This window comes from Equus quagga, chromosome 16 (assembly GCF_021613505.1).
Source record: "Equus quagga isolate Etosha38 chromosome 16, UCLA_HA_Equagga_1.0, whole genome shotgun sequence".
Taxonomy (NCBI): domain Eukaryota; kingdom Metazoa; phylum Chordata; class Mammalia; order Perissodactyla; family Equidae; genus Equus; species Equus quagga.
This window is the reverse complement of record NC_060282.1, coordinates 34,582,467-34,608,343: the sequence shown is the minus strand read 5'-3', so window position 1 is coordinate 34,608,343 and position 25,877 is coordinate 34,582,467. Positions and strand designations below refer to the sequence as shown.

At 31.7% G+C, this 25,877-nt stretch overlaps 1 protein-coding gene across 1 annotated transcript in view; it reads left to right on the top strand.

Moving 5' to 3' along the window:
• Window positions 1-25,877, top strand: part of RIMS2 (regulating synaptic membrane exocytosis 2) — a 572,812-nt gene that overhangs the window by 292,312 nt on the left and 254,623 nt on the right. Inside the window, exons 8-14 of the mRNA XM_046642144.1 lie at window positions 2,663-2,871; window positions 4,380-4,499; window positions 6,640-6,739; window positions 7,657-7,780; window positions 9,444-9,490; window positions 13,023-13,135; window positions 22,850-22,980. Coding sequence (XP_046498100.1) covers window positions 2,663-2,871; window positions 4,380-4,499; window positions 6,640-6,739; window positions 7,657-7,780; window positions 9,444-9,490; window positions 13,023-13,135; window positions 22,850-22,980 — 844 coding nt within the window. The remainder of the gene's footprint in view (window positions 1-2,662; window positions 2,872-4,379; window positions 4,500-6,639; window positions 6,740-7,656; window positions 7,781-9,443; window positions 9,491-13,022; window positions 13,136-22,849; window positions 22,981-25,877) is intronic.

Genomic DNA, 25,877 nt, shown 5'->3' with positions numbered 1-25,877 from the left:
CCTTTACAAATAAACTTCTTAAAAGAATTGTTTCCAGTGGTTCTCAAACATTAGCGAGACCATAATCACCTGGTGTGCTTGTTAAAATCCAGATTGCTAGGCCTCACCTACAGAATTTTTGATTGATTTAAGTCTAAGGTGGTGCCTACGAATTTGCATTTCCCACAAGTTTCCAGATGATGTTGATCATGCTGTTTTGGGGATTTCACTTTGTGAACTATTCATCTACACACAATTTTTCTACTTCCTATCTCTCTTTGACTCTTTAGTTACTTCAATCTGACTTTAATTTTCATCATTCTATCCAGAGTGCTTTTTCTAATATCCTTCCTGATCTTCGTGTTGCCAAATCAAACACAGCCTTTTCAGTTCCTTATCTTACCTGATGTGTAGATATCATTTAATATAGTTGATTTCTCCTCTTGTGTAGGAAACTCTCTTCTATTTGGTTTGGAGAGCTCCATCTCCCACCCTCCTTCTTTTCATTCTCTGCATGTTCTTTCTCAGTTCTGTCTCTCTCTTTTTCTCAAATCAAACTCTAAATGTTGGAATTCAATCTGGGTCCTCTTCATATCTTTCTTTACCCTCTGTTCCTAAAAGATCTACGTACTCCTGTCTGTATGTTAATAATTCCCAATTTATTTCTCCAGCTCAAACCTTCCTTTTAAGCTTTATTACAGCTTAACCACTTGATTTCTTATATGCTCACTTGAATAACTTACAGTTGTTTCAAATAATATATCCAAAATCAATCACCATGTTTAATAAATTCTAAGATGCATTTTTATCATTTTAATATCTATGAATCTTACAGTCAGTGACATCTTAGATTCTATGAAATAGAGTAATTCCTTCCTACTCCTTCCTTAATGAAAAGTGCTCTTTCTCCAGTCTTCTCCCTCTCATAAATCGTCTTTTCTTCCATTCAGTTGTTAGTCCCAGAAACCTAGGAGTTATCCTTGACTCTTCAGTCTTTCTTAACACTCTTATTTCTACCTCCCAAATATCTCCCAGTTGCCTCTTGTCTTACCATGTCTATTGCCATCACCTTTGTTCAAGTCATAATCGCCTGTCCCTTTTGCGAATGCGTTTTAACTCTGATATCTTCCAACCAATCTCTATTTAGTACTTAGGTTCATCTTTTAAAAATGTAAACCAGTTCATGTCACCATCTTGCTTAAAATCCTTCAATGAATGAAATTCATAACCTTCAATATGGTATAAAAAGGCCCCTCTAACCTAGTTTACGCCCCCTCCCCAGTCTTAGTTAGCCATGTATTCTCCCTCATTCTTTTTGGTTGAGACACACTGGTGTTCAGTCAGTTCTTTTACAGTACCATGTTGTTATTTCTTCCTGGAATGCTCTTTCCATCTGCCTATTTCCTTACTTGTCCTTTAGGTTACATATTTCAGTTCTCATCTTAAACATCACTTCTTTAGAATTGATTCTTGACCCCAAATTTTAAATTAGATCCTGTTATACTCTTTCAGTGTTTTGTACTCTTCTAATCGATGTGGATGATTTACTATGTTTATCTCCACTCTGTTTTATGTCTCATTGTTTTACCTCTTACACTAGAGCTTAGCACAGTGCATCGCAAATAGAAGGTGTTTAGTAAATGTTTTTAAATAAATGAACGTTCAAATAGAGCTTAAAAAGATATATGTGCAGTAAAAAGAAATTCTTTTTTCAGATATAAGGCAAATAAGGAGCCCAAAACTTTGGGAAATCGATATTCATTCTCAGTTGCCAACTACATTAATTGTCTGACAAAATTATTTTAAAAGAAAATTTACTTTTTATGACAATGCAATTTCTGAAAAAAGTTGAAAAATTATTTCAAAGTAATATTAAGTAATTCGTGATATTTAAGTAAAGTTTATTTTTACTAATAGAAATTGAATAAATCTGTTTTGTCATTTTTATACATAATTAATTTTTTGTGTAATCAATTCTTTTTTTTTTTAACTCCCCGAACTTTTTAGGAGGTTTCAGCATTTATAAAGAATATCATATTGTATTTCAGGAAGTGCAGTTTAATTATCTTGGCTTTTTATTATAGTGGTATTGGCGAGCTGCTGTTTAATTTTTAAAATGCTCTTTTATCTTTGGAGAACAAACTCATGTCTGTAGGCCGGAAAGAAGAAAACAGCATGAGTAACAGACATAGCTAATAGTCTTTTTCTTTTTCAGAATATATAATTTTTTCATTTCTATTCCTGTGTGTTATTAGCCTTTCTCTTCTTGCAGGACTTTTGTTCTATAGGGTCTGTCTAGAGTATAAAGACTTTATACTCTGCATTCCATAAATTTCACTCATTTGGAATCTTAGCTTTCTGTTGGTATGTACAGTGAGTGCTACAGATGAAGTTCTTGAAACCAGACAGGATCATACAGTTTAAAATGTTTGTAATGTCTTTGTCTGTCCTTTCTTTCGCTGTCTCCTTTACTGCACTCTTTGTCTGTCTGACTCTCACAGGAGACATGGATTACAACTGGTTGGACCATACGTCTTGGCATAGCAGTGAGGCATCCCCAATGTCTTTGGTGAGACATGTGGAGCCTTACTATTTACTTTCCGTTATCATTTCACTTTTCCTTTTTTTATTTATACCTTTGCATGTTTTCTTTTCTGTATTTTTTTTTATCCCACACCTGTAGGGGACAGTCAAAAGGGAAAAAGAAAAACTAGAGAGCAGGCAGTTTTGTCGGACTCTAACACCAGGTCTGAGAAACAAAAGAAAATGATGTACTTTGGTGGCCACTCTTTGGAAGAGGATTTGGAATGGTCTGAGCCTCAGATTAAGGACTCTGGGGTAGATACCTGTAGTAGCACAACCCTTAACGAGGAGCATAGCCATAGTGATAAGGTACTGAGATTGTGGAGCCTGCCTTTTAACCTGCTCATTTGGTCTTCGTTTGCTCTCTGTCACTCATTCAAACAGAACATAATAAAAGGACAGGGCATTTCAAGGGTCAATGTAGCATTTCTTAAGGTGCAGAAAAGAAAAACAAAACGAAAACAAACAAACCAAAATACTTCTTGCTTGCTTTGCTGTTTTTGTTGTTTGACGGCATACCAAAAAAATAAATGAAATAAAAAATTAGGAACAAAGGAATGTTTTGTCTATGGTTGCATGAGAGAACTTTGTAATGTTAATATAAATCACAAATATAAAGAATTTTTTGGATTGGCTTATTTGATTGCTTGCATATATTTTCCTTGGGATGAAAATTAAATTATTAACAGTTTGAATCCCAGGCAAAAGGGAGATAATTGGGTCTGTTTGCACAGAAAAAGTTGTTTTTCTTTTTTCCCTTTCACTGTCATTTTGCTCTTTTGTTTTATTGTCATAGCATTATAATGTAGTATTAATTAGTATTAGAACCATTGCCATTTGCTTGGGTATTTATTATTTTTGCTTTGAGTGTAGTGAGACTTTTGAAAATTTTTACCATATAGATGTGATTGACTGGAACTTGTCTTTTGCCTGCTAAATTTTGCATGAAGATGTGCATGTTCCTTTTAGATAACTGTGAAGCTGTGATTACACAAATCATTTACTTTGTTATTTGACATATAATTCGTAATGGAATGGTATCATGAGTTATAAATGACTTGGTTATGCCCTGAGAAAGAGATAAATTCCTAATATTTTCAAGGTTATTTAATAATGAATACCATTGGATTATCTAATAAAATTAATTTACTAAATAGATCAAAGACCTGAAAGCATCAATCGATGAACTTCCAAAAAGTGACAAGTGTAATCTATCCTGACCTTTGAATTAGGCCTATTTCTCCCGTACAGATTCAATTGAAAGCTATTGGGGCTTATGTATTTTTTATAATTTTAATCTAGGAACCTATTTCAAGAAAACCCTCATCATAGACTCAAATTTTATGTTTTAATATAATTTGACCTTTTAACTTTTACTCGAGTCTTACTTTATTAGAGTAAATTCTTTTTACTCTAGAGAAGATTAAATTCTCATTTTTAAATGAGTTCAGTTGCATAGAATTTCAATCTATCTTTTCTGCCTGTGAATTTTTAGTTAATCTCCAGCATATAGCTAATTAAATTAGAGTTTGCATGTATTTTAAGTTTTTTAGATTTTGTAGGATTACATATATAACTTCAGTATTATGTCAGAGCACTGTAAGAATTTGAAGCAATTGGACTTTGAAAAAAATTGAGATTATACAATTGAGGTTATAAGCATAATGTAGTAAGCCCTTTTGATCACTGTTTTGAATGCAAACTGGTTTGTGTAATCATAACACTTCGGAAATCTGAAGTTTAGAGAGATTGTACGATAAGGGGTCATTTGTCATAAAAGAACATTAATTTTTTTGTTTGTCGATGTAATATGTCAGCACCCTGTGACGTGGCAGCCATCTAAAGATGGAGATCGTTTAATTGGTCGCATTTTATTAAATAAGCGTCTAAAAGATGGAAGTGTACCTCGAGATTCAGGAGCAATGCTTGGCTTAAAGGTATGTGATGAAATACATGAGATTTTGGTTCTATACTCCTTTCAGATGTATCAGAAAAGCAAATGATATAGTAACTCTTTTTATTACACCAATTTAGTGAGGTTTCTTTTAAGTTTCAAGACTTTCCAAATATTTGCACTCATTATCCAAAACTTTTTCATTTTCCAAGTATTATTTAGGAAGTTGCCATTATTCTACAATAATACTTGTATATATAATTTTGGAAAATATAGTTTGAGTTATATACTTGAATTCTAAATACAGCACTCAAACTTATTTTACTATACGGTTTGTCCATTTAGTCTGTATCTGTTTATAGTCTATTAAAATCATAGTTTTATTCGGTTACTAAATATGCAAATGTGGGAAATGTAATATATGTATTTCATAAGGATATAATTTCTGTATTAGTGTAGCAAAATGTGTGTCTGTGTGTGTATTTGTGTATATGTGCATGTGTGAGAGAGAGAAAGAGAGACTACTGTTTGAAGTCTGGAAACTCACTTATGTGAGGAGATTTAACATAAATGTTGATTTATAGTTTACTGTAAAATATCAGACAATTATTTGGTAAGTACAGCAAATAGAGCTCTGTTTGTTTTTTGTGCATCTATATGGCGAATTAAAACCTGAAATGAAAAAAGAACAAATGTTTTAGAGTTAAGCCGTTGCTACAGAAGTTGTCCTGTAGAATACAGTAAGTGAGAGATAGAAAACTTTGGGTGTAAGTGGAGTTGGGCAACTAACCTTTATTGGGTGGCTGCCATATTGCTGGTATTTATCTGAGCATTATACATCTATCATGTTGTTTAACACGCACAACAGATAAGAAATAGGCTGCAAGAAGTGGTGTAATTTGCCCACAGTCAAAGATGGTAATGAAAGTGGGATTTAAATCCAGATCTGGCCAGTATAGCATTAGAGCAGTGTAGTATAGAGCTTAGGAAGTCTTGGTTTGATTTCTAGTTACAGCAATTACTTCTACGTGACACTGGGCAACTAAGCTTCTCTTAGCCCTCAGACTCCTTGTCTATACAATGGAGATAATACTACTTACTGAATAGTTATAATAAGATTAAACAAACATTTAGTACTGTGCCTGGCACTCTATAAGATTTCAATAATAATAATTATAGTCAGTAATATTAATTATTATTATTAAAGTTTATCAAGGCAAGAAAGTTTTTAAATATTAACATTGGGGTGTCAGCCCATAATATCTATACATTTAATTTTCAGACTCAAACATAAGAATAATTACTTAATGTTAACTGAACTGCAACTGAGTGTAATTCACTGCAATTTAGGAATAAATACATGGGATAAGATAAATTAATGCTTTATGAATTCAGTTATCTTCCACTCAATTTAGAAGAGAAAAAACTACTTTAGTCAATGAAGTTAGTTACTATTATTTGCTTAACTTCCTATAAAGTTGATATATTTATTAAATGGCAGTTGATGAGGATCAAAGCAATAATTTTGTAAGAAGTCAGTCTTACAGGTACACATATGACTCCACAGCATTATTGCTAACATTTGTTTTTTCTTTTTCTGAAAGACATATATTAATAGAAACATAAAAATAGAAAAATTAGGATGCACATGGTCTAAAGTTTACATTAATTCTGATGAGATTAAGTAAATTCTGTAATTTTATCAGGAAAAAAATCCATCATTATGCACATTATCAATGTGACTAAGAGATTTCTAACGAAATTTTGGTAGGATATCATAATTATATATAATTATAGTAAAAGTAACAAATATTTATATTTTTATTTTATTGAAACCTGTAACTAGAAGTGTTAATTTAATTATATAGTACTGTAATAACGTGTTTTTAGAAATGACAAAAGTAAGAATTCCGTAATAAAGATAGAAATTACAAATTAAGTTTTTTCTAAGGTATGGAACATTTTCAACAAATAGATTAGATTGTAAAACATTTGGAATATGTAAAGAATTCACTCTGGGGACATGTACTCAGTTCCTAATAACACTATATTATTTAAAAATTATTTTTAGTGTATTAAATTATAGTTTTTAGTTCCAAATTGTCTAGTTATTTTTTACTTGTGTCTTCAACTATGTTCATTTCAACAATATGCCTTTTTTAACACGTTCCTCTTTTAAACAGGTTGTAGGAGGAAAGATGACTGAATCAGGTCGGCTCTGTGCATTTATTACCAAAGTAAAAAAAGGAAGTTTAGCTGATACTGTAGGACATCTCAGACCTGGTAGGTTTCTATCTTTGATTATTTACATTTAAACTCTTAAACTTGAGTAGTTACAGAAAGCTGTCCTCATTTAGAAGTGGTTTGGCCAGTAACGAAGAGGTAACCTAACTTAAATTAAACCTTCGTTCATTAGCAGAAAGGCGTAACGTTTCTTGAATCACATCAGATGAAAAAGATTTTTGTATTTATTCATCTTATTTTTTTTGCTGATGAAAGTTCCTGGTCTGTGTCTAGTATTAATCTATTTTATTTTCCATAAGCCTTCATTTTCCTTTTTATAAAACTCCAGCATAATTAGGGAAACAAGCTTTATTTTAGGAAATATGTATTTCCTAAAATATATCACTCCTTATCTCTCTGGTAATGGATGCTATTGGAGAGATCCTGGAGTGCCCTGGAGAGGAATTCATTAAGATGCTAAGTATTAAGTCTTTTACAAGAGAGTTTAGACAAAGTGCTGAGATGCATATATATTGAGAAACCTAGAACACAGAGTCACAAAATCTTTGAAGAGGCAACTGATCTTGACAGTTTCTAGAATTAGAATTTCTATCAAGAAATCATAGAGAAAGAAGTGACATCACCAAGATGGTAACATAGGTCGTTCCTAACTTCTCTGCCCCTCGCAAGAACAACAGCTATTCATGGACAAGACATCACTGAGAAAATCATAGAAAACACAGAAGATAACTTTCATGTAATTTGTCCTCTGACACTTGTCCTTTTGGGTGAAAAATACTAATCATCCTGGTCATCAAATTTTATGCCACTGGAGCTGTTCTTCAGCATATTTTTTATTCCATAATGGTGATTTTATTCTATGGAGTTCATTGCCACTTAAGATTGCTTTTGTTTCAAATGCATTTTACGGGATTAGTTTTTCTTTCTAAGATTATCATTACTGACACACACAATAGGTGATGAAGTGTTAGAATGGAATGGAAGGCCATTGCAAGGAGCCACATTTGAAGAAGTATATAACATCATTCTGGAATCCAAACCCGAACCACAAGTGGAGCTTGTTGTTTCAAGGCCTATTGGGTGAGTTGGTTTCATACATGTATAAAGTTGACTATTAGTAAACAATTTGTAATGTGCAATCCAAAAATGTCTGATTGTTTTATAAAAATAAATAATTTTGAGGACAATGCTCTTTTCTCCTTTATTAAAAGTACCTCTTCAAAAATCATGACATCTCTTTATCTGATCATGCTAGAATATACAATTACAAAAGAAGAAGAAATATTTAGGTGTTTATTATTTCTATTATTTTCATAGCTTAGTAGACTACTAAAAGCATTAGTAGAAGGGGACTATATTAGCAAGTACTTTTAAAGGAAATGTCGTGAACTGTTGGTTCTCTACATTGTAAAAATGAGTATCAACTATATTCTATGAATTTTACATATTTGTTTCAAAATGGAGATTTCAACATAGAAAGGAGAGGCCTAATGGCATAGTATTCCCAAATAGAAGGAACAATTTAAGGAAAAATATAACATCTTTAAGGAAACAGACAAAAAATAAGCAAGTGCCAATTACTCTTTGGCTTTTGTAATTTGTTACAAAATTTATGGACAATTTTCAGAAGTTGGCAGTAAATATAATCCTTTGTTTCTATATTATGAGAATTACTCATTAAATATCAGAGAAATATTTCCTTTATAGAAGCTTATTTTCTAAGCCAATGTAGAAGGTATACTTATAACTAAAGAAAGCAATAAAAAATATAAGTTGACAGTGAATTATTACATGTATGTTCGGAGTAAGAGCATTCTAGGGTGGAGGATATAGAAATTATTCTTTATTGTAGAATACTAATGTCCAGTTTTTATGTGTTCAGGAAATGATTGGACTATATTATTTTGATCCCTATTTATGCTGGAGAAAATGACTTAAGTTGGTAACAGTTTTTGAAATGTTCCTTTCAAAAGTAATGAATCTGGTACATGAAATTGTATCTATTTTTCATCTTGTCTTTTCATAGTTTTGTAATGTGGTAAAACCACTGTATCAGCTTAGTGTATTAACCAAATATATTTCTTGGTGTTAAGGATCCACTAATCATATTTTTATTTAATGTCTTAAATATTCTTTTATGTAATTCTCTGAATGATTTTAACCATTACTATCTAACCATCGTGGCAAATCTCAAAGAAAAAGAAAAAGGAGTATGTATTTTTGGTGTAAATGAAGTTATAAGGTACTTTTGTAAATCCCAACAAGAAACATGTTTGCATTTTCCTCTGGAGTTATTACATTTAAAAATTTCAATCACAATCTGAATGTTTTAATTTTTGTTTTGTAGATATTTTCTTTGAATTTTAATGTTATTGATTTAGAACAACAGCAGGTAAAAATAAAGCATAGAATAGAATTAAAATGTTTCTATAAAACTTATCTTGTTGAATACAGAAACTTTTTAGAATGGATAATTGTTTAGTGAGGCACATAGAAAATAAAGTGTATGTTTTTGCAAATATGAATTTTAATTCAATTTAAGTAGTTGGAGTTAGCCCAGAATACTTTTATTAGCAATAAAGTACTATGAATTTTGTTTTCTTATTTATATAGTGCTGCCATCATACACATTTTGTTCTTTTTACACTGCCATGTTATAATATAGGTTGATAATGATCAAAATAGCAGTTGCATTAATTGTTGCAACAATTTCTTGTTTTCTTTTTCTTTTCTATCATTTCAGAGATATACCTAGGATACCTGATAGCACACATGCACAACTGGAGTCCAGTAAGTTTCTTTTATTCTAGAAGAAAATGTTATTAGTAATGTCATTCAACAGGGATCAAATGAAGTTTTATCTGTTAATACAAAATAAGAAATGCAGTAATCTTGTTATTAAATATATCATATAAAGATGAAAAATTTAGTATTATTTCTTGTCATTGTGAGAAAAGTACAAAAGTTTATAATATTTGAAGACAATTTTTTTAACCACATCTTAATTACTGTGTATCTTTAGATAGCTTTATTAAGGTATATTACAATAAACTGTACATATTTAAAATGCACAATTAGATAAGTTTTGACATACATGTGAACCTATCATCACAATAAAAAATAACAAACATACCATTACTCTCAAAAGTTTCACTTTCTACCCCCCTCAAATTTTCCCTGATTTTAAAATGTACTGCTTTGTAACCTAACCCTCAGTTAAGTGGGGAAATACTTGGGACAATCTAGTGAATAATTATGTATATTCTAATTTACGTTTTTAGAAAATGCCATAATAGTTCTGATTTAACATTAGAATAGTAATGGAACAATACACGTATAAGTTTAAATAATGTTAAATACACACTTTTTATTACTTGTATTTGAGTGCTATTTCAGATGTAATACAAATGAATTTTTTCCAGTGAACCAAATTTCTTGTTTGATTGAGAGTAGCAGGTTGCAATTTGAAATATGTTGATCAGGATAAACCACATTGAGAAGGAAGGATTGGAGCAAAGATGTGAAAGAGTGGCTATCTGGGGGAAAAGCTTTCCTGGTTCAGGGACCAACTGTGCAATGGTTCCAAGGCAGGAAAGCCTAAGATGCATTTAAGGAAAAGCAAGGAGGCCAGTGGGGTTGCAACAGAGTGAGCAAGGTGAAGAATGGTAGGAAGGAGGATTGGGGTAATGGGCAGCCAAGTTGTGTAGACTTTACAAGCCACTGTAAAGACTTTCAGTTTTACTCTGAGGGAAACCAAGAGCTACATAGAATGGTTTTAAGGAGAGACTTATGTTTTAAAATCTGGCTACTATGTGGAAAATAGATTAAATGGAGTCAGGAATGAAAGCAGAGAGACCAGTGAGAAGACTGTTTTAGTGTTTTTGTTGTGAGACGATGGTGACTTAGTCCATGGTGGTAGCAATGAAAGTGTTGAGAAGTGGTCAGATTCTCTACACACACAATAACTGAGAATATACTATTAAAATAGGTATTTTCTTTTATATTACAATTATGAGTATAAATTTCAAAAAAATCTTTACCAGAGAGGTGAACTCCTTTTGGAATGGCGTAGCTCTTCACTATAAAATATGGTCATATGGCCTATTTGACTTAGTACTTTTGGCTAGGTGTTAAATCATTTTATCCAAAATAATATTACGATCACATGAAACTATAACATAGTAAGTACAAGTGTAATGATAATAATATTCATTATGTATAATGATATTATCATCATCATGATTGCTCCCATTTTATTGAGTGCCTGAAACTGTGCTTGATGTTGAACCTACATTGTCACATTTAGTTTCTACAACAATCCTATGAAGTAGGTAAAATTTTTATTCACTTATGTTACATCATTGTGATGTTATGTGAGCAGTGTGGAACCCTTTATCTTGTTACAGCTATTTAAGAAGACACAAGGCTACAATTCCAAAATTGTTCCTGAGGAGACAGGGGTCCTTTCTCAAATTAGGTTCAATCCTTTATCCTTTAAACGTTGAAGAATAAATTTCTCCAAGGCCCAATTCTTAACCCTCTGTCCTTAGTTCCTCAGTAAATTCTTCTCTTCATATGGTTTTGATTGCCATACGACTCCTGAGTTTACATTATCAGAATGCTCTATCATTGTCCCTTCATCCCTGAGTACTTAAAGAATATGTTCTAGGGGCCAGCCCGGTGGCCGAGTGGTTAACTTCGTGCACTCCGCTTCGGTGGCCCAGGGTTTCGCTGGTTCGGATCCTGGGCGCGGACATGGCACCGCTAGTCAGGCCATGCTGAGGCGGCGCCCTGCGCAGCACAACCAGAGGCACTCATAACTAGAATCTACAACTATGTACTGGGGCGCTTTGGGGAGAAAGAGGAAAAATAAAATCTTAAAAAAAAAAAGAATATGTTCTCTTAAGTGTCTTTCTGTTACTTGAAGCTTAACACGTATAAAACTGAGCTTATTTCTTACTATAAAGTCAGTATTCTTTCCATTTCTAAATACTATAAAAAGTATCACCATTACTTCTGATTCCAAGACTTGGAGTTTCCCCCTTTATTTTACACCGTGCTATACTCTCTCTGGAGGTGAATTTTATCCACTTGTGCCTCCAATTAGGGAGACATTTTACAGTTTAATTTCTAGTGGTACTGTCTACTCAACATTTTGTCTCATCCATATATCCAGTTACCTGCTTTACATCTCCCCTTAGATGTCTTGGAGGTGTCACAGGATCACTGTGTTCCAAATTAACTTCTCCACCCCTTCCCTCAAACACAGGACTTCTCTCCAGTGTTCTACGTCCCATGGAACGTCAGCACTGTCCCGTGCAGAGAACAAGACAGAGACATAGGGGACTTTCTTGACCCCATGTCTCATCATAAGACTTGAAATCTTAATGTTTTCCCCCCTCTTCCCTTTATCTCTCATATCTAGTTATTTTTTGAGCCCTCATTTTCTTATTTTGTGATATTGTCTGAATTCTCTCTTTCCATTCCATTTTTGCAACTATTCCTATTGTTATTTTATTGAATTCTACTTGTTCTTAACTCTTTTCCATCTTGCTCAATTGAATCTGCACTTTAAATAAGTGGTAAAGTCATCTTTCTCAAATGCAATTTTATTGCCTCAATCATAAGAGCTTAGCAGGGATACTTTGTTAATGCTAAAATGCATAACCCAGAATTCCAGGCACTTAATTCCCCCAGTATCCCAATACCCCCATTTTCATTAATTTTCTGATTTGTTCCTTCCCCTCCATAGAAATAAATTCATACATATAACTTCTGGGTACTGTGGTTCTGCTTTTTCTACTATTCTGTATCTTTTTTCATAGCTCTTCTCTTCCTTTTTGCCTTTATAATTCCAGATATGGTTAAAAAAGTCACTTCTTGAAAACATTTCATAATTAACTTTCTAGTACTTATGTTTCGAGCATTACAAGTTTAGATCATCTTCAAGTTGCTGTATTGATTTACATTTTGGCTTTTCTTCCCTAAGTTTCTATTTTAAAATTTTCTTAATATCTTTTTGCAAGATATGAGTTTAGCACACATAGCAGACAAAGTAACTAGGCCCTGAGGTAGAGGTCTGTCTCTAGTATAATTGGCACAGAAAATGATTCACCCTTGGTCTTAAGAGAATCCGTAAGCTGCACTTAGCTTAAAAGAAAAACCCATCTCAGTGTATTTGAAACATTGTGGCTAAGAAAATGGTCTGTATAATGACGTTTTGTGGACATTTAAAAAATAATTTAAAAGATATGTGATAAAGATTATTAAATATTAATGAAGAGTCATTGTTATTATTCTTCATGTATAATTATCATTTCAGGTTCTAGCTCATTCGAATCTCAAAAAATGGATCGTCCTTCTATTTCCGTTACCTCTCCTATGAGTCCTGGCATGTTGAGGGATGTTCCACAGTTCTTATCTGGACAACTTTCAGTATGTAATCACTAAATTAATTTCTCTTTTTGGAATATCAAGTAGTGTTTTTACTATATGATGCTAGTTTTTAGTAAACCAAGTTCTTCTTAGAATATAATTTGCTTTTAACTGTCAACTTTTTCATTCTTAGTAATTTTAATTCATTGAAATTCAATTTTAATTATTTAGTGTAGTACTTTCTTTATTAAAGTTAGTTTTTCTGGAATTTAATGAGAGTTAGAATTTGTGAAGGTACCTAAAATCTTTTTTACCTTAGTAATTTTATTCCAAAATTCAAGGTCATGATTTTGCTCAATACCTTAAAATGACTATAATTTGTCATCGACTTTTAAGAGAAATAAAAATGCTACAGTGTACAAAGATGGTGTATTTAAGATAAAGTAAATATTTATATACTCTTCCCTGCTTTTCAAACTTAAGGAAATTTGGGGTGAATTTCATAGTAATCATTGGGATATGAATATTGTTCTGAAATGCTTTTGTCAACAGGCAAAACTAAGTAAATGGGGAAATACATAATAGATTACTGAGTACACCAGGTAATTTCATATTAAGTGATCCCTAATTTGAACATTTTATAATGAAAGTTAGTATTTCAATTATGCATTTTATGTTCATATTAGAAGAGCTTTGTGAATGTAAGCCCTCACTTTTTATTAATTTCTTCAGTTGTCATTCTCTTTTTAAACCATTTAAGTATATTAAAATACTAAAATTTATCCAGTTACATTTTAGAAACATACAGGTTAATACGGACAGTAATGCCAGGGAATTACTAAACTGGAAATTTTGTGAGTGTTAAGAACTATTTAGATTCTCAAAATTCAGACATTGAATTTTGGATAAAAGATGTTGTGACTAAAAACTAAACTATTCTCTTAGTTTAGAGTAAATTGTACTCTTAAAACTAATATTTTAAGAGTAATAAAAAAAGCCTTTTGTTAAATCAGGTACGAAATTTCTCTTTTTATTTTTTTGGGAAAGGGAAGGTTGATTTTTGCTGAAGAATTTTCATTAATTAAAAGGAGATATAGGAAGTATATACAAAATTAACATATTAAAATTATTGAAAAAGTCATTAGACATGTCTGTTCTAGGACTATTTTAATTACAAAAGTGACAATAACAGAAAAGTTATGCAAGAAAGAAGATGAGATACTATTAGGAGATTGTAAATGTCTTACTAAAATGATTTTCTTCTCTTTATTATTTTCTTTTCCTTTCTCTTTCATAAACAGAGTGGGCTTTTTCATTTGAGGACAGTGGTCTTTTTTCCATTTTCCACACTAAGTAGTGTCTTTCTACTTATTCTTGTACATATATTGACAGCACAGATGTTGTCATTTATGCTTACAAATGTTATGTGTATTTTCTTCCGCCATTTTAGAAAGTGCTAATAAATGTTAGCTGTTTATTTTATTTTATTTTATTTTATTATGGCTCTATTTAATTAGTTCATCTGTAAATAATACTCTGGGTGGCTGAATGATGCTTGCACATAAATAAATCTGTGTGTGTGTGTGTGTGTGTGTGTGTGTGTATGTAGTTGTCTTCAGTTGGAGGAGGGAGCGGGAGTTAGACTTCCTTAATAAGTAAGTACCACTTTGTTACCTCCTTTGAAATCCCAAGGCCCTATTAGAAACTGGACTAGGAGGGGAGTGTGAAGAGCACAGTGCAGACATTTAGAGAAATTTTAAATTGAACTGTTTTTCCTCATGGTTCAAAATGAATATGGTAGAAAGCTAAGACTGTTAAATATTTTGGGGGAAATGTAAACTTAAGTTTTGCTTCTAAATGTATATGTAATAGTGTAAAGTTATAGTATTTAGATTTATAAATGATATCGGTTTAAAATCCGTGTAATTGTAATTTAAAATGTGTACATTTTATCATTTTCTTATGATTTGGAAGGGGTATGTTCCAGTAAGATAATATTTATAATACATATTTGTTGCGTTAAATCTAGAAAGTACAGATAAATAAAACTTAAAAGTCACCCATAATCCTACCATTAAAATATAATCATTCACTACATATAAATTTTCAATCAAAACTGTAATAAATCTGTGTATACTATTTTGAAACCTGCTGTTTCATTCAGCAATATATTGTACTTTTTTCTTTAAACCTTTTTCTCTAAAAATTTCTCTTAAAATGATTTTAGTAGCTATTTAATACGCCATTTTAATGTGATTTGCTGTTATAGCCTATCTTGCTTGTTTCTAATTTATATTGTTATAAATAATGATGCCATGGAAATCCTTGAATGTAAATCTTCCATATTTAGTTAGAACAAAATTCTTTTGTTGGGCTAACTTTCCAGAAGTAAAATTACAATATGAAAGGAAAAAGAACAATTTTAAGATTATTGAAATCTATTGCCCAGATTTTCCTTCAAAATGTTTTTCCCAAATTAAACTGTAATTATTTATTCAAGAAGTAGATGTTAAGTTCTGACCCCAGGTGAGCCATAATACTAGTAGCTGGGAATACAACAGTGAATAAGATAGACGTAGATTTTACTCTCATGAAACTTAATTTTATATTCATTCTTTGCATGCAGGAAAACATAAGCAAGATACCCTTATGGATATGGTATTTCCTCTTATATTAAACCCTATTTCTTCCAACTGGAGACAATTTTGGTTTGCTCTAATGATATAGAGGTTGAGAAAGTATGTGTCCACATATATGACCCTTCAGGAAAACCCCTTGGAAGTCGCAAGGCAACATTACAATTCCTATATCCTTCTACTTTATCTTTGGGCAGTTTTGCTTTTGGTGAAATTTTACTTGGGCTCACAACTCGCTTGCAAAATCATGACATTTCTAATGCCTGAGAACAAAGATAATTTGTATAGTGTGTGAGCTGACCTTTGTTAATATATTTATGTCAGTTCGTGGACTGATATTTTCTCAAATAGAAAATACACATATAATGCAAATTGTTGTTTAAACTTTTATGCTCAAGGCTCTTAATGATTTTTAAAAGTTTATCCAGTGTGTTTCCTCTCCATGCTTGAATTGTGCTGCTGCTTGTTATTATTGTAGGGCATAATTATGAAAGCTCCATTAATGTATTTGGTGAGAAAATCTGTGTGAGCTCAGGTTTATGACATCTGAACTATATGTTAGCCTTTTCAGTGTCACCACTCCCGCATTTTGATTCTTTTTAAAATTTGTGATTTCTATAATTTAGCAGTTTCCTTCTTCAGAGGATCACTTTTGTAATCTTCTCAATATTTTAAAATTATTTTGCAGTTTTTGGCTAGTTTTTTGATAGAATGTTAAGATAAAATATAGCCTTCAACTCTTCTAAAAGTGAGAAATGGCTCAGAATTCTTTTTATAGGAACACACTGATTCTTATTGACATTTATAGTTTATTTTACTTCAGAGTCTGTGGTTGATTTATGGTTGCAATGTTTCCCTAAGTTATTTTGTTTTAATATTTTTCTGACTCCATTTTTAGTGATGAGCTTGTAAATATTGTACATATCACTTTTATATGCCCATTTAAAGGGAATGAGTAACAGAAGAATAGGTATGTATCCTTTATATCTCCTTAGAAACTCTATAGCCTTCTTAAAACTTTCGTAAATGAAAGTTTTTCTTTGAGCTTTTTTCTTTTATATGTCATTGTCACGACCTTGTTATTCCAGAAGTATTGCATAAAAGGAATGTCCTAAAGAGATTAGTGCAGTATATAGTGTGAAGTGACATTAAAAACGCAAAATAAATTGTGATATACAAATTCAAATTCTTCATTTGTATGAGGCTGGGTTGTTACAGATATTTATCAGATATTTGATTCTTAAAATAAATGAATTAATATTAATTACAAATTGTAGTGAGATACTCAATACTTTACCATTCCTATATGAAATATCCAAAATCCATAGAGACAGAAAGCAGCTTAGTAGTTGCCAGGAGTTGGAGCAATGGGGGAATGCAGAGTGATTACTTAATAGATACAGGGTGTTCTTCTGGGGTGATGAAAAAGTTTTGAAACTAGGAGGTGCTGGTCGCACAGCTTTGTGAATGCACTGAATGCCACTGAAGTGTGCACTTTAAAATGGTTAATCGTACATTATTTAAATTTAACCTCAATTAGAAAAAAACTAATAAAAATATGTTTTTATAGCCGAGTTTAGTGTATAAACTTATGGGTGAAGATTAGGTTTAAATTGCCATAGATTTGAGACAATTGATTTCAGAAATCTGTGTGTTGCTCATTTGAAATCATTTTAGAAAATGGAAAAATGTTTGCCTTAAAGGATTAGTTTATTTCAAAGTACTATTCCTTTTAAAGTAAATCTTTTAGTTTATAAAGTCATATTTACTTGCAAAAACCTTCCATTACCTTGATATTTTTGGTCTAAAACAGTAGAACAGGTGAGAGGACAAGGAAAATAAAATCTATTTCTAAGTAGAGTCCCTTCCTTCACCATGCTTAATCTCTATGAATTTCATACATCCCTTCCCCATTTGCCAGAGAATTATCCGCCTAGGGTTATGCAGACAGAAATCAGTAACACACTCCATATCTAAACATTCCTTTTTTCCTTTGGGAATGTCTCGACATAAAAAGGAAGACAGCTGAGATTTAAGACTGCCTTGGTTGTTGGAGAGAGAGGAGGTGACTCATATAATTGAATGATAATCTGCTTTTAGGATCTGCTTTCCTTTGGGTTTTAGATTTATGTCTTAGTGGCCGTCTGATGATGGTTGAATTAGACAACGGTCCGCCTAGTACCTATTATCCATGTAGCAGTGGAAAAGTCTGAAGCCTTTAACCATATACAGGTGTTTGAATTAGACAAGAGAGACATCCGTGAGAAATGTGAGGAATGGAATGGAATCTTGGGGAAGGAAGCAAGGTTAAATGCCTTGAAATCCATTTCCAAACCCAGAGATATGCATCTGGTTTTGTCCCTGATTTAACTGTTGGCAGGCCTTAACAAAGGCACAAAATTCTGATTCTTGTGGTATCTTTTGGAAACTGTTTCAAAATGAAAACAAAATAAGTGAGAAGAGAAAGGAAATTTGATTTTACTCTAAGAATTTGAAATTTAATTTGATTTGATTTGATTTAAGCAGAACTGAGTTCTATTTTCTACCTCTACACCATCTTACCTTTTGTTTGAGTGTTCACAAGTGCATCTAGTCTTTTTTTGAGTCTCTGTTTCTTCATCTACAAATTGGAGATAATAGCAAATACCACCTAGCATTGTTAGAGGTAATAAACTTGCAATAAGCGGTCAGTAAAGACTTGGAAAAATATAAAGAAATGAGATATTATTGTCATTATTAAGTGTGATTAGCAATAAACAGTGTTATCTTAAACGGTACATAATAAATGTCTGAAAATAGTGTTTAAATACCAGAACCTGATACAGATTCTTAAAGTATGAATCAGCTAATTAATCCAGTGCATCCCAGCACACTTTTATCTTACTGTGTTTATTCTTTTAAGAAATGCTAAAGCTGACTTGACTAATGTTTTTTAGACTTTTGTTAGACATCATTTTGGATAAGTCACAATTCTACAGATGACTTTCCACTAATAATTCCGTACTGCATTTTCATCTAACTTCTTGGACTATAATTTTTTTCTTTGTAGAGTGTTTAAGGGTGAAACTTGAAATTTCTTGACTCTTGGGTTATATTCACACGCGTTCTTTCAGAATATATGAGCCCAAATATGTTATTTTACATTCAGTCTTAATTCCTGTTATATTGACTACATTAAAAGATCTTGTTTAAAATTTCTAAGATTTTATACGGTTTTTATATAGTTTAACATTTCGGCAAAATTAATTTATCCATTACATTGAAGTACTTAATTTAGGTATATATGGTCATGGAAAATTATGTTTAAGGGATAGTTGTGTTAGTTTTTACTTTTGGTCTTTTAGTTCCAGCGTGTTGTCCTTTTTGGTTTTGTTTTATTGCTTTTTTCTTTAATTTTGCTTACCAGAGCCAAAGCCTTAGTAGAAGAACAACGCCTTTTGTTCCTAGGGTTCAGGTAAAGGCCTTGTCTGCCTGATAGAAACTAAAGTTGTGTTTTAACCCTGATTTGTATGTTTTTGGAAAATGCGTAGTAGGAAAACTTTTTTTGGTATGTTGCTCCAAACCATATTATTGAATTTCAAATCATTTTATGAGCCACCTTGTAAAATTATGCATGAGGATTAAAGTACAATAAAAATTTAAAGAGACAATCTTTGTTAGTGATTTTATATGATGAACTGAATACTAAAACTCATAGGTTTCAGAGTGGCATTTAATGTAGATTCCACTTATATATGTACATTGATAGAAATAGCTAATTTTATTCTGTTGATATCTTCCTTTATTATGCTAAGGTTGCTGTCTCTTTAAATCATTCATTATATCACTTAACGTCATTCTCTTGCATTTTCCAAGCAATAACTCCTTGAGGAGATTGGCAAATAAATTTGTACCTTATCTAAAATATGAATTTTATGCATATTATGTATACTTTTGGAAAGTATATTACTCTGAAAAAACGAAATCACAATCAAATAAAATGTACTGGGTTTATTTTGTTTATATTTTGTAATTGTAATTCCATTTGACTTTACTGTACTACTTGGGTACAAGTTGTTTGCCTCTTTTCATTAGGAAACCCTTCTATGGTAAAGTAACGTCAATATAGTTTTTATTTTTAAAAGTAGTATTATGCTTTCCTTGCTTTGCTGCATGGTTTCTTTTGTTGTTGGTTTTGGATAATACTAATTTAGTTTAAATTTTAAAAACTAAAGTTGGAGTTGGTCTAATTAATATATGGTATAAAATATTTACTCGTGCTGCTCAGGTTCTGCTTAGGAAATATACAAATGTTATATCATAAAGCTGGAATGATAATTATAGTAAAATGATACCAAAGTTTTTATTAATGAAATTGAAATAAATTAAGAAGTATGTCATAGCTAGAATTGTGGAACTACATTTCTTGTATTTTGGAGAACAGATATTTAACCATTCGTTTAAAAAGCACAGATAAGAAATTTAAGAATGTGGTAAAATAATCTAGCTAATAAAGTAATACCATTTTGATAATGTGAACTGGATAGCTATTAAAAACTTCAATGTAAATCCTGTAATATAAAATGAAAATTAGAGCTATTGATCAAATGCCCAGCTTAGGACAGTTTATTAAAAAGTGTAATTTTGATCATGAAGTCAGTAAAATTAAGATGTACCTGTTTCATATTTATATTATTTTAACTTTTATATTTTTGTAAATTATAATTTAACAAACTGTAAAGTATTATTGTGAAAATATAAAGCCATATGCCTAATATGTTTGTATGAGAAATGAATATTATTAATAAGTGATACTTTTGATTTTCCATGGCATAAGAAAATCGAAAAAGAATACTCCTTATCAAGCATTTGAAGTATATATCTCAGATGTTTAGCTGTAATGATTTTTATTAAGGGAGCAAAATATTGCCTTTGGAGATGGCAACAAGTGCTTAGTCTCAATCCTTCCAAAAAAAACCTCACAGAAATCAATAATTTGCTCCCTAACTTATGAGCTTAGTCTAATAATAATAATTATTGTTTCTTTGTTTCTCAAGTGTAAAGTTTATTGGAAAAAAAATTGTTTTAGCCTTTTGGAATCCTTTTCTGTTTGAAGTGCCTAATATTCATGTCATGATTCTCAGAGAAGGATTTTTAATATCATGGAAAAATAAAACGATAAGCTTTTTTATTCCTATAGAAAATAGAGAATATCAGAAATTAATCTGGTTTTAGTCACACATTTTAGATGAACCATGTTGCTATCTGACAACATTTGTTTCATCTTGTATATGAGGCATTCTTGTATTTCTTACTTTTTTTTCCCCCTCATATCTTTTGTCAGAAGAATAGTTTAGTCTCTTTTTCCACCTATCCTCATCGGTATCTGTGTGCTAATATTGCTAGGCAAGCAAATATCTGAACTTTTTTCCCATGCAAATGTTAGAGGCTTTTTTTTCAGGTTGTTGATCTCCTAGACTAAGACAAGTGGTTCTCAAACTTTAATGCCCATGAGAATCACCTGAAAACTTGTTCAAATGCAAATTCCTGGGCCCCATTCTGATTAGTAGGTGAGAGGTGGGCCACAGGAATTTGGAACTTTGTGAGAAACAAGCCAGTTAATACTGATGCAGGAGGTTTGTTAACCACAGTTCAAGAAACACCTGTTTAGAGTCTGTTTCTACTTAGCAGCTTCACTAGGAAAACTTTGTTACACAACAGCAAGATAATACCAGCATTAAACATAAAGACTTAACATAAAGAATAGTAATAATGATTTTTAAAATTTAAATTTTTCTTACTATTATTCTTATAAGATGGCTAATTACATTTGACAGGAAAGAAAAGCATATAAATAATTTTATATACTCTTCTGGCCATTGGTCTTCCTTTTCTGTCTCAAAAGTCTTGCTCAGCCTCTCATTCTCTAAGATATGAAGTGAGGCACTCAACAAAGCCATGTTAGAATTGGAACTGAACTACCAGTATATCATCGATATACATATTTATTTATATGATTTTTATGTATATGATATATATTTATTTGTGTATCTTGGAGCCTGACCCAGAACTGACTGTCCGCTTTGGAGAGGAGAGGGAAAGACTGATGTGAGATGTATGGTTAAATTTGTTGAACTGATGCTAAATTTTTTAAATGTACAAATATCGTACATCCAAATAACAGGAAAAAATTAAACCATTAAAATATATATAAGCCATAAAACTATCTGCATTATATAAATATAATTTTATTTCCAAATTCCAAATTTCTGATTCAATTTTGGTTTTGAGGTAGTGATCAGAGATGTGCTGAGTTCTGAACCAAAATGTTAGTCAGAGCCCTAGTTCCAGATCCTGACACGGTAGAATCAGCTAGTCAGGTGTGGGAGTGTGAGATGTGTGTGTGGGAGGTGACACTTGTTAAATCAAATGAATTCAGCAGCTGGATGTGAAGTTCCAATCCTTAATTATGGCATAGAGAAATTATTCACATTTTCTCATCTTGAATTATAAAATAGACCCTTATTATTTTAAGGATGTGATACATTTGCTTTCACAAATGAGAAAGAGACTTTATATCTGTTTAAGAAAAATTTTAAAAGATGAATTTGTTATAGTTTTAAAAACAAACTTAAGGAGTCTATTGAGTAAAGCTATTAATAATTCCCCCTTGCTTATAATCTTTGAAATGTGTTCTGCTGTGGAATAACATAAAGCATTTGCTTAAAAATTCCCTATGAAAGCCATATAAACAAGTTATCTATTCAATTCACTTTAAGCACTTATTCTCAACTCAGCATTGTTGGGGAACCAAAATGAATTTCAGTGATTCTTGCATAAAGATAGACATACAGCAATCATTGTATATAAAGTCTTTAATAATGGTAGTGTAAATTATTATGTGCCTGTTAATAAGCAATCAAATTAAGAAAACAAAAAGTCCAAGTGATTTATCAATTGAACCAAAATATCTGAATTAATTCCTCTATTCATTGAAGTTATTATAGCATATCCTTTTATTTTAACTGACCACAATTTACTAAGTGAAATTTATATTCTGTGCTAATATTAGGGTAAGAGAATGGGGTCAAGATTGGGAATGTAAACATGTTGTGGTAGTAAATGTTTAAGCTGATAAATGAATATTTTTGCTTTTCAGATAAAACTATGGTTTGACAAGGTTGGTCACCAATTAATAGTTACAATTTTGGGAGCAAAGGATCTCCCTTCCAGGGAAGATGGGAGGCCAAGGAACCCTTATGTTAAAATTTACTTTCTTCCAGACAGAAGGTAGGGATATAAAAACAAAAATAAATGTTACTGAAAATAAAAGAGAAATGTTAATAGCAGTTCATGTTTCAATTTTGTATCATTTATTTTTATTGTACCAGTCATATACTTATGAAGTTTAACATAAGCATAATGACTTTTAGGAATCAAAATAGTGACAGTAAATACTTTGAGATTGTTTTAAAACTTATATCAAATGTTTATAACATAAATTACTTTATTGAATATTTAAGTTATGTGGATTATTTCTTAAATAATGTATATTTTCATTTATCAAAATCATTAAAAATTATCCTCTTTTAAATCAAATGCATTTTCAACACAAACTGCAGAGGCAAAAAGCTGAAAATGGTACTGAAAGGTACTCATCATAATCCTCTACAATTTCTATCTTCTCTTATTAAGGTATTATTTCTCTATATTCTGTAAAATTAGTGAGTATGCTTTATATTTCATCACCCCTTATCATCAAAGACACCTCACCACAGGGCCCAGAATCAGCTTCTTCAAGCATCGTTTGCTTTGTGCTGTCTTCCGGAGAGGGATACACTTCGGACTGCAAGGGAGGAGGAGGATATCCATAACTAGAGGGTTACATCTAGCTTAAACTTCAGTTGGATGACAGATGTCACAGCCATATTACCCTACCATCCTGGGGGCCAAGTCACTTGGCTTCTTAGAGCACACATAGGTTGCTTAGTCTAAGCATCCTTAGAGTGCCATCATAAAAACCTGCAGGAAATGCTGCATTCCCATCTCTACTTTTTTTCTTTTTGAGGAAGATTAGCCCTGAGCTAACTGCTGCCAATCCTCCTCTTTTTGTTGAGGAAGACTGGCCCTGAGCTAACATCCGTGCCCATCTTCCTCTACTTTATATGTGGGATGCCTACCACAGCATGGCTTGCCAAGTGGTGCCATGTCCGTACCGGCAAACCCCAGGCCACTGAAGCAGAACGTGTGAACTTAACCATTGCGCCACCGGGCCGGCCCCCCATCTCTATTTTTATGCACACACATAACTTTGGTTTCTACTCACTCAAACCTTTGAAGAAAAATACTTACTTTTTAAGATGATAAAAGTCTCTCAAATTAGTGAATTTATTTCCTGATTGACTGTTTTTGTTTAGTTTTATTTTATTTTACATCCCTCCACGAACTTTCTGAGCAGATAGAGCTAAAATGTGAGGGAAGTTCCTTTTAACCACTCCTTTATATTCCAAATTTAGTGTTTTTATCTTTTCTCAACACCAAAAAATGTGAGAAACATTTGAATATTTTATTCTCCGATTATTTTTTAGCTGAGTTTCTTTGTCAGTTATCAGGAATTTGAAGAATATTTAAGCAAGTTTGTAGCTTACTTTATTGATAGAATTTTGTCAGGGTTTTATCTTTAATAGACAAAAGAATTCTCTGGTTAACTCAGAAACGGCTACATTATCATCTCAACAACTTTTGTTATTGCTGTTTTTTGCTCTTGACGCAAGTTTTTGCATGAATGAGAAACTATGCTTTTGGATATGAATTATTTCATTTTTCTCGACAACTTCTCTGGGAGAAAAATTATTTGAATAAGTGAACATAGAAAACAATTGAGGTCATTTTGTTAATAAGAATTCCTGGAGGGGCAAGTGAGGCTACTTAGAAGAGATTTAGTCTAAAGGTCAGTATAGCAGCCAAGCCATTCAAAACACTGTTTTCTCAAAAATGTACTCTGTACTCTAAGAAATAGCTGGATGTGCTTTACATTTTTTTATATCTTGAAGTAAAGTTGGTTACCAGTCAAAATATATTTCTTTCTTTCATTTTGAGGAAAAATATCAAGTCTTTGCATGCTATTACTAAGTTAAATTAAATGGAAACCAAAAGTACTGGTAACATGAAAATAATAGAAAAAGCTTTAGATTAAATTTTATTTTTAAAAGAAGTAATTACAATCTCAACAATTTAATGATGCTGCTAGTGATCACTTATTTATTTTATTATCATTAGGCTGCTATTTACAAAATATCTCTATAGCATGCTTATTGATCGTAGGTTTTAAATACTTTTAGCAGCTTTTCAGTATTTGACTTATACAGCATGATCTTATTGTGATAACTTTAGTTATACTTCTAGAAAAAAATAAAACATTTACTTTTTTTTAACTTGCTGAAGATATGATAATTTTTATGGTTCTTTTTATGGATTAGTGCTTTATACACACTAATCTGCCTTATTAAATTTGTAATCATGTACGGTGGGTTTATGAGGAACCTCAGAGATTATCTAGTCTCTCTCCTACACAGTATGGAAAACCTTTCTAATATAGTCATTCTTTGAGAACTTTTTTCACTCCTTAAGAGCAAGTCTAGGCTTATTCTTCTATTCCCTTTCCGATTGCAGTATAAAGCATTCTTGAATTAGACAGCAATGCTCCTGCTAAATGCTTTCTTCCTGTCCTTCATGGAAGGAATGTTATCTCTTGACAGGGTCTCATATTTCATTCTCTAATGGATGGAATATAATTACTAGAAGCTTTGTAAATATTCATTAAAATTTTAGATGAAGGGAGGCAGTGACAGAACGAGTCATAAATCATAGTGTTTGTTACTATTTCTATTATTTATTTAGTTTTATTTACAGTACCACTCTTCCATAAATTTGAATAGAGATAAAATCTCCTACATGGGCTTTCAAAATTATTTTCCTACCAAGACCTCAGAGATTAATAAATATACATTGCTTTAAGGTGGCTTTGTGCCGCTTAAATGTGTGTGCTCTAGAAACGTATGTGCTCTGGATTACTTAAGGCAAACCTATATTAAACATTAAGCCCTATAGTCAACTAAGAGAAGAAGTTGCATAGCCTCCCCAATTCAGAGACACTTTATCCCTTCTTACGTCTCCCTGTTTCCTAT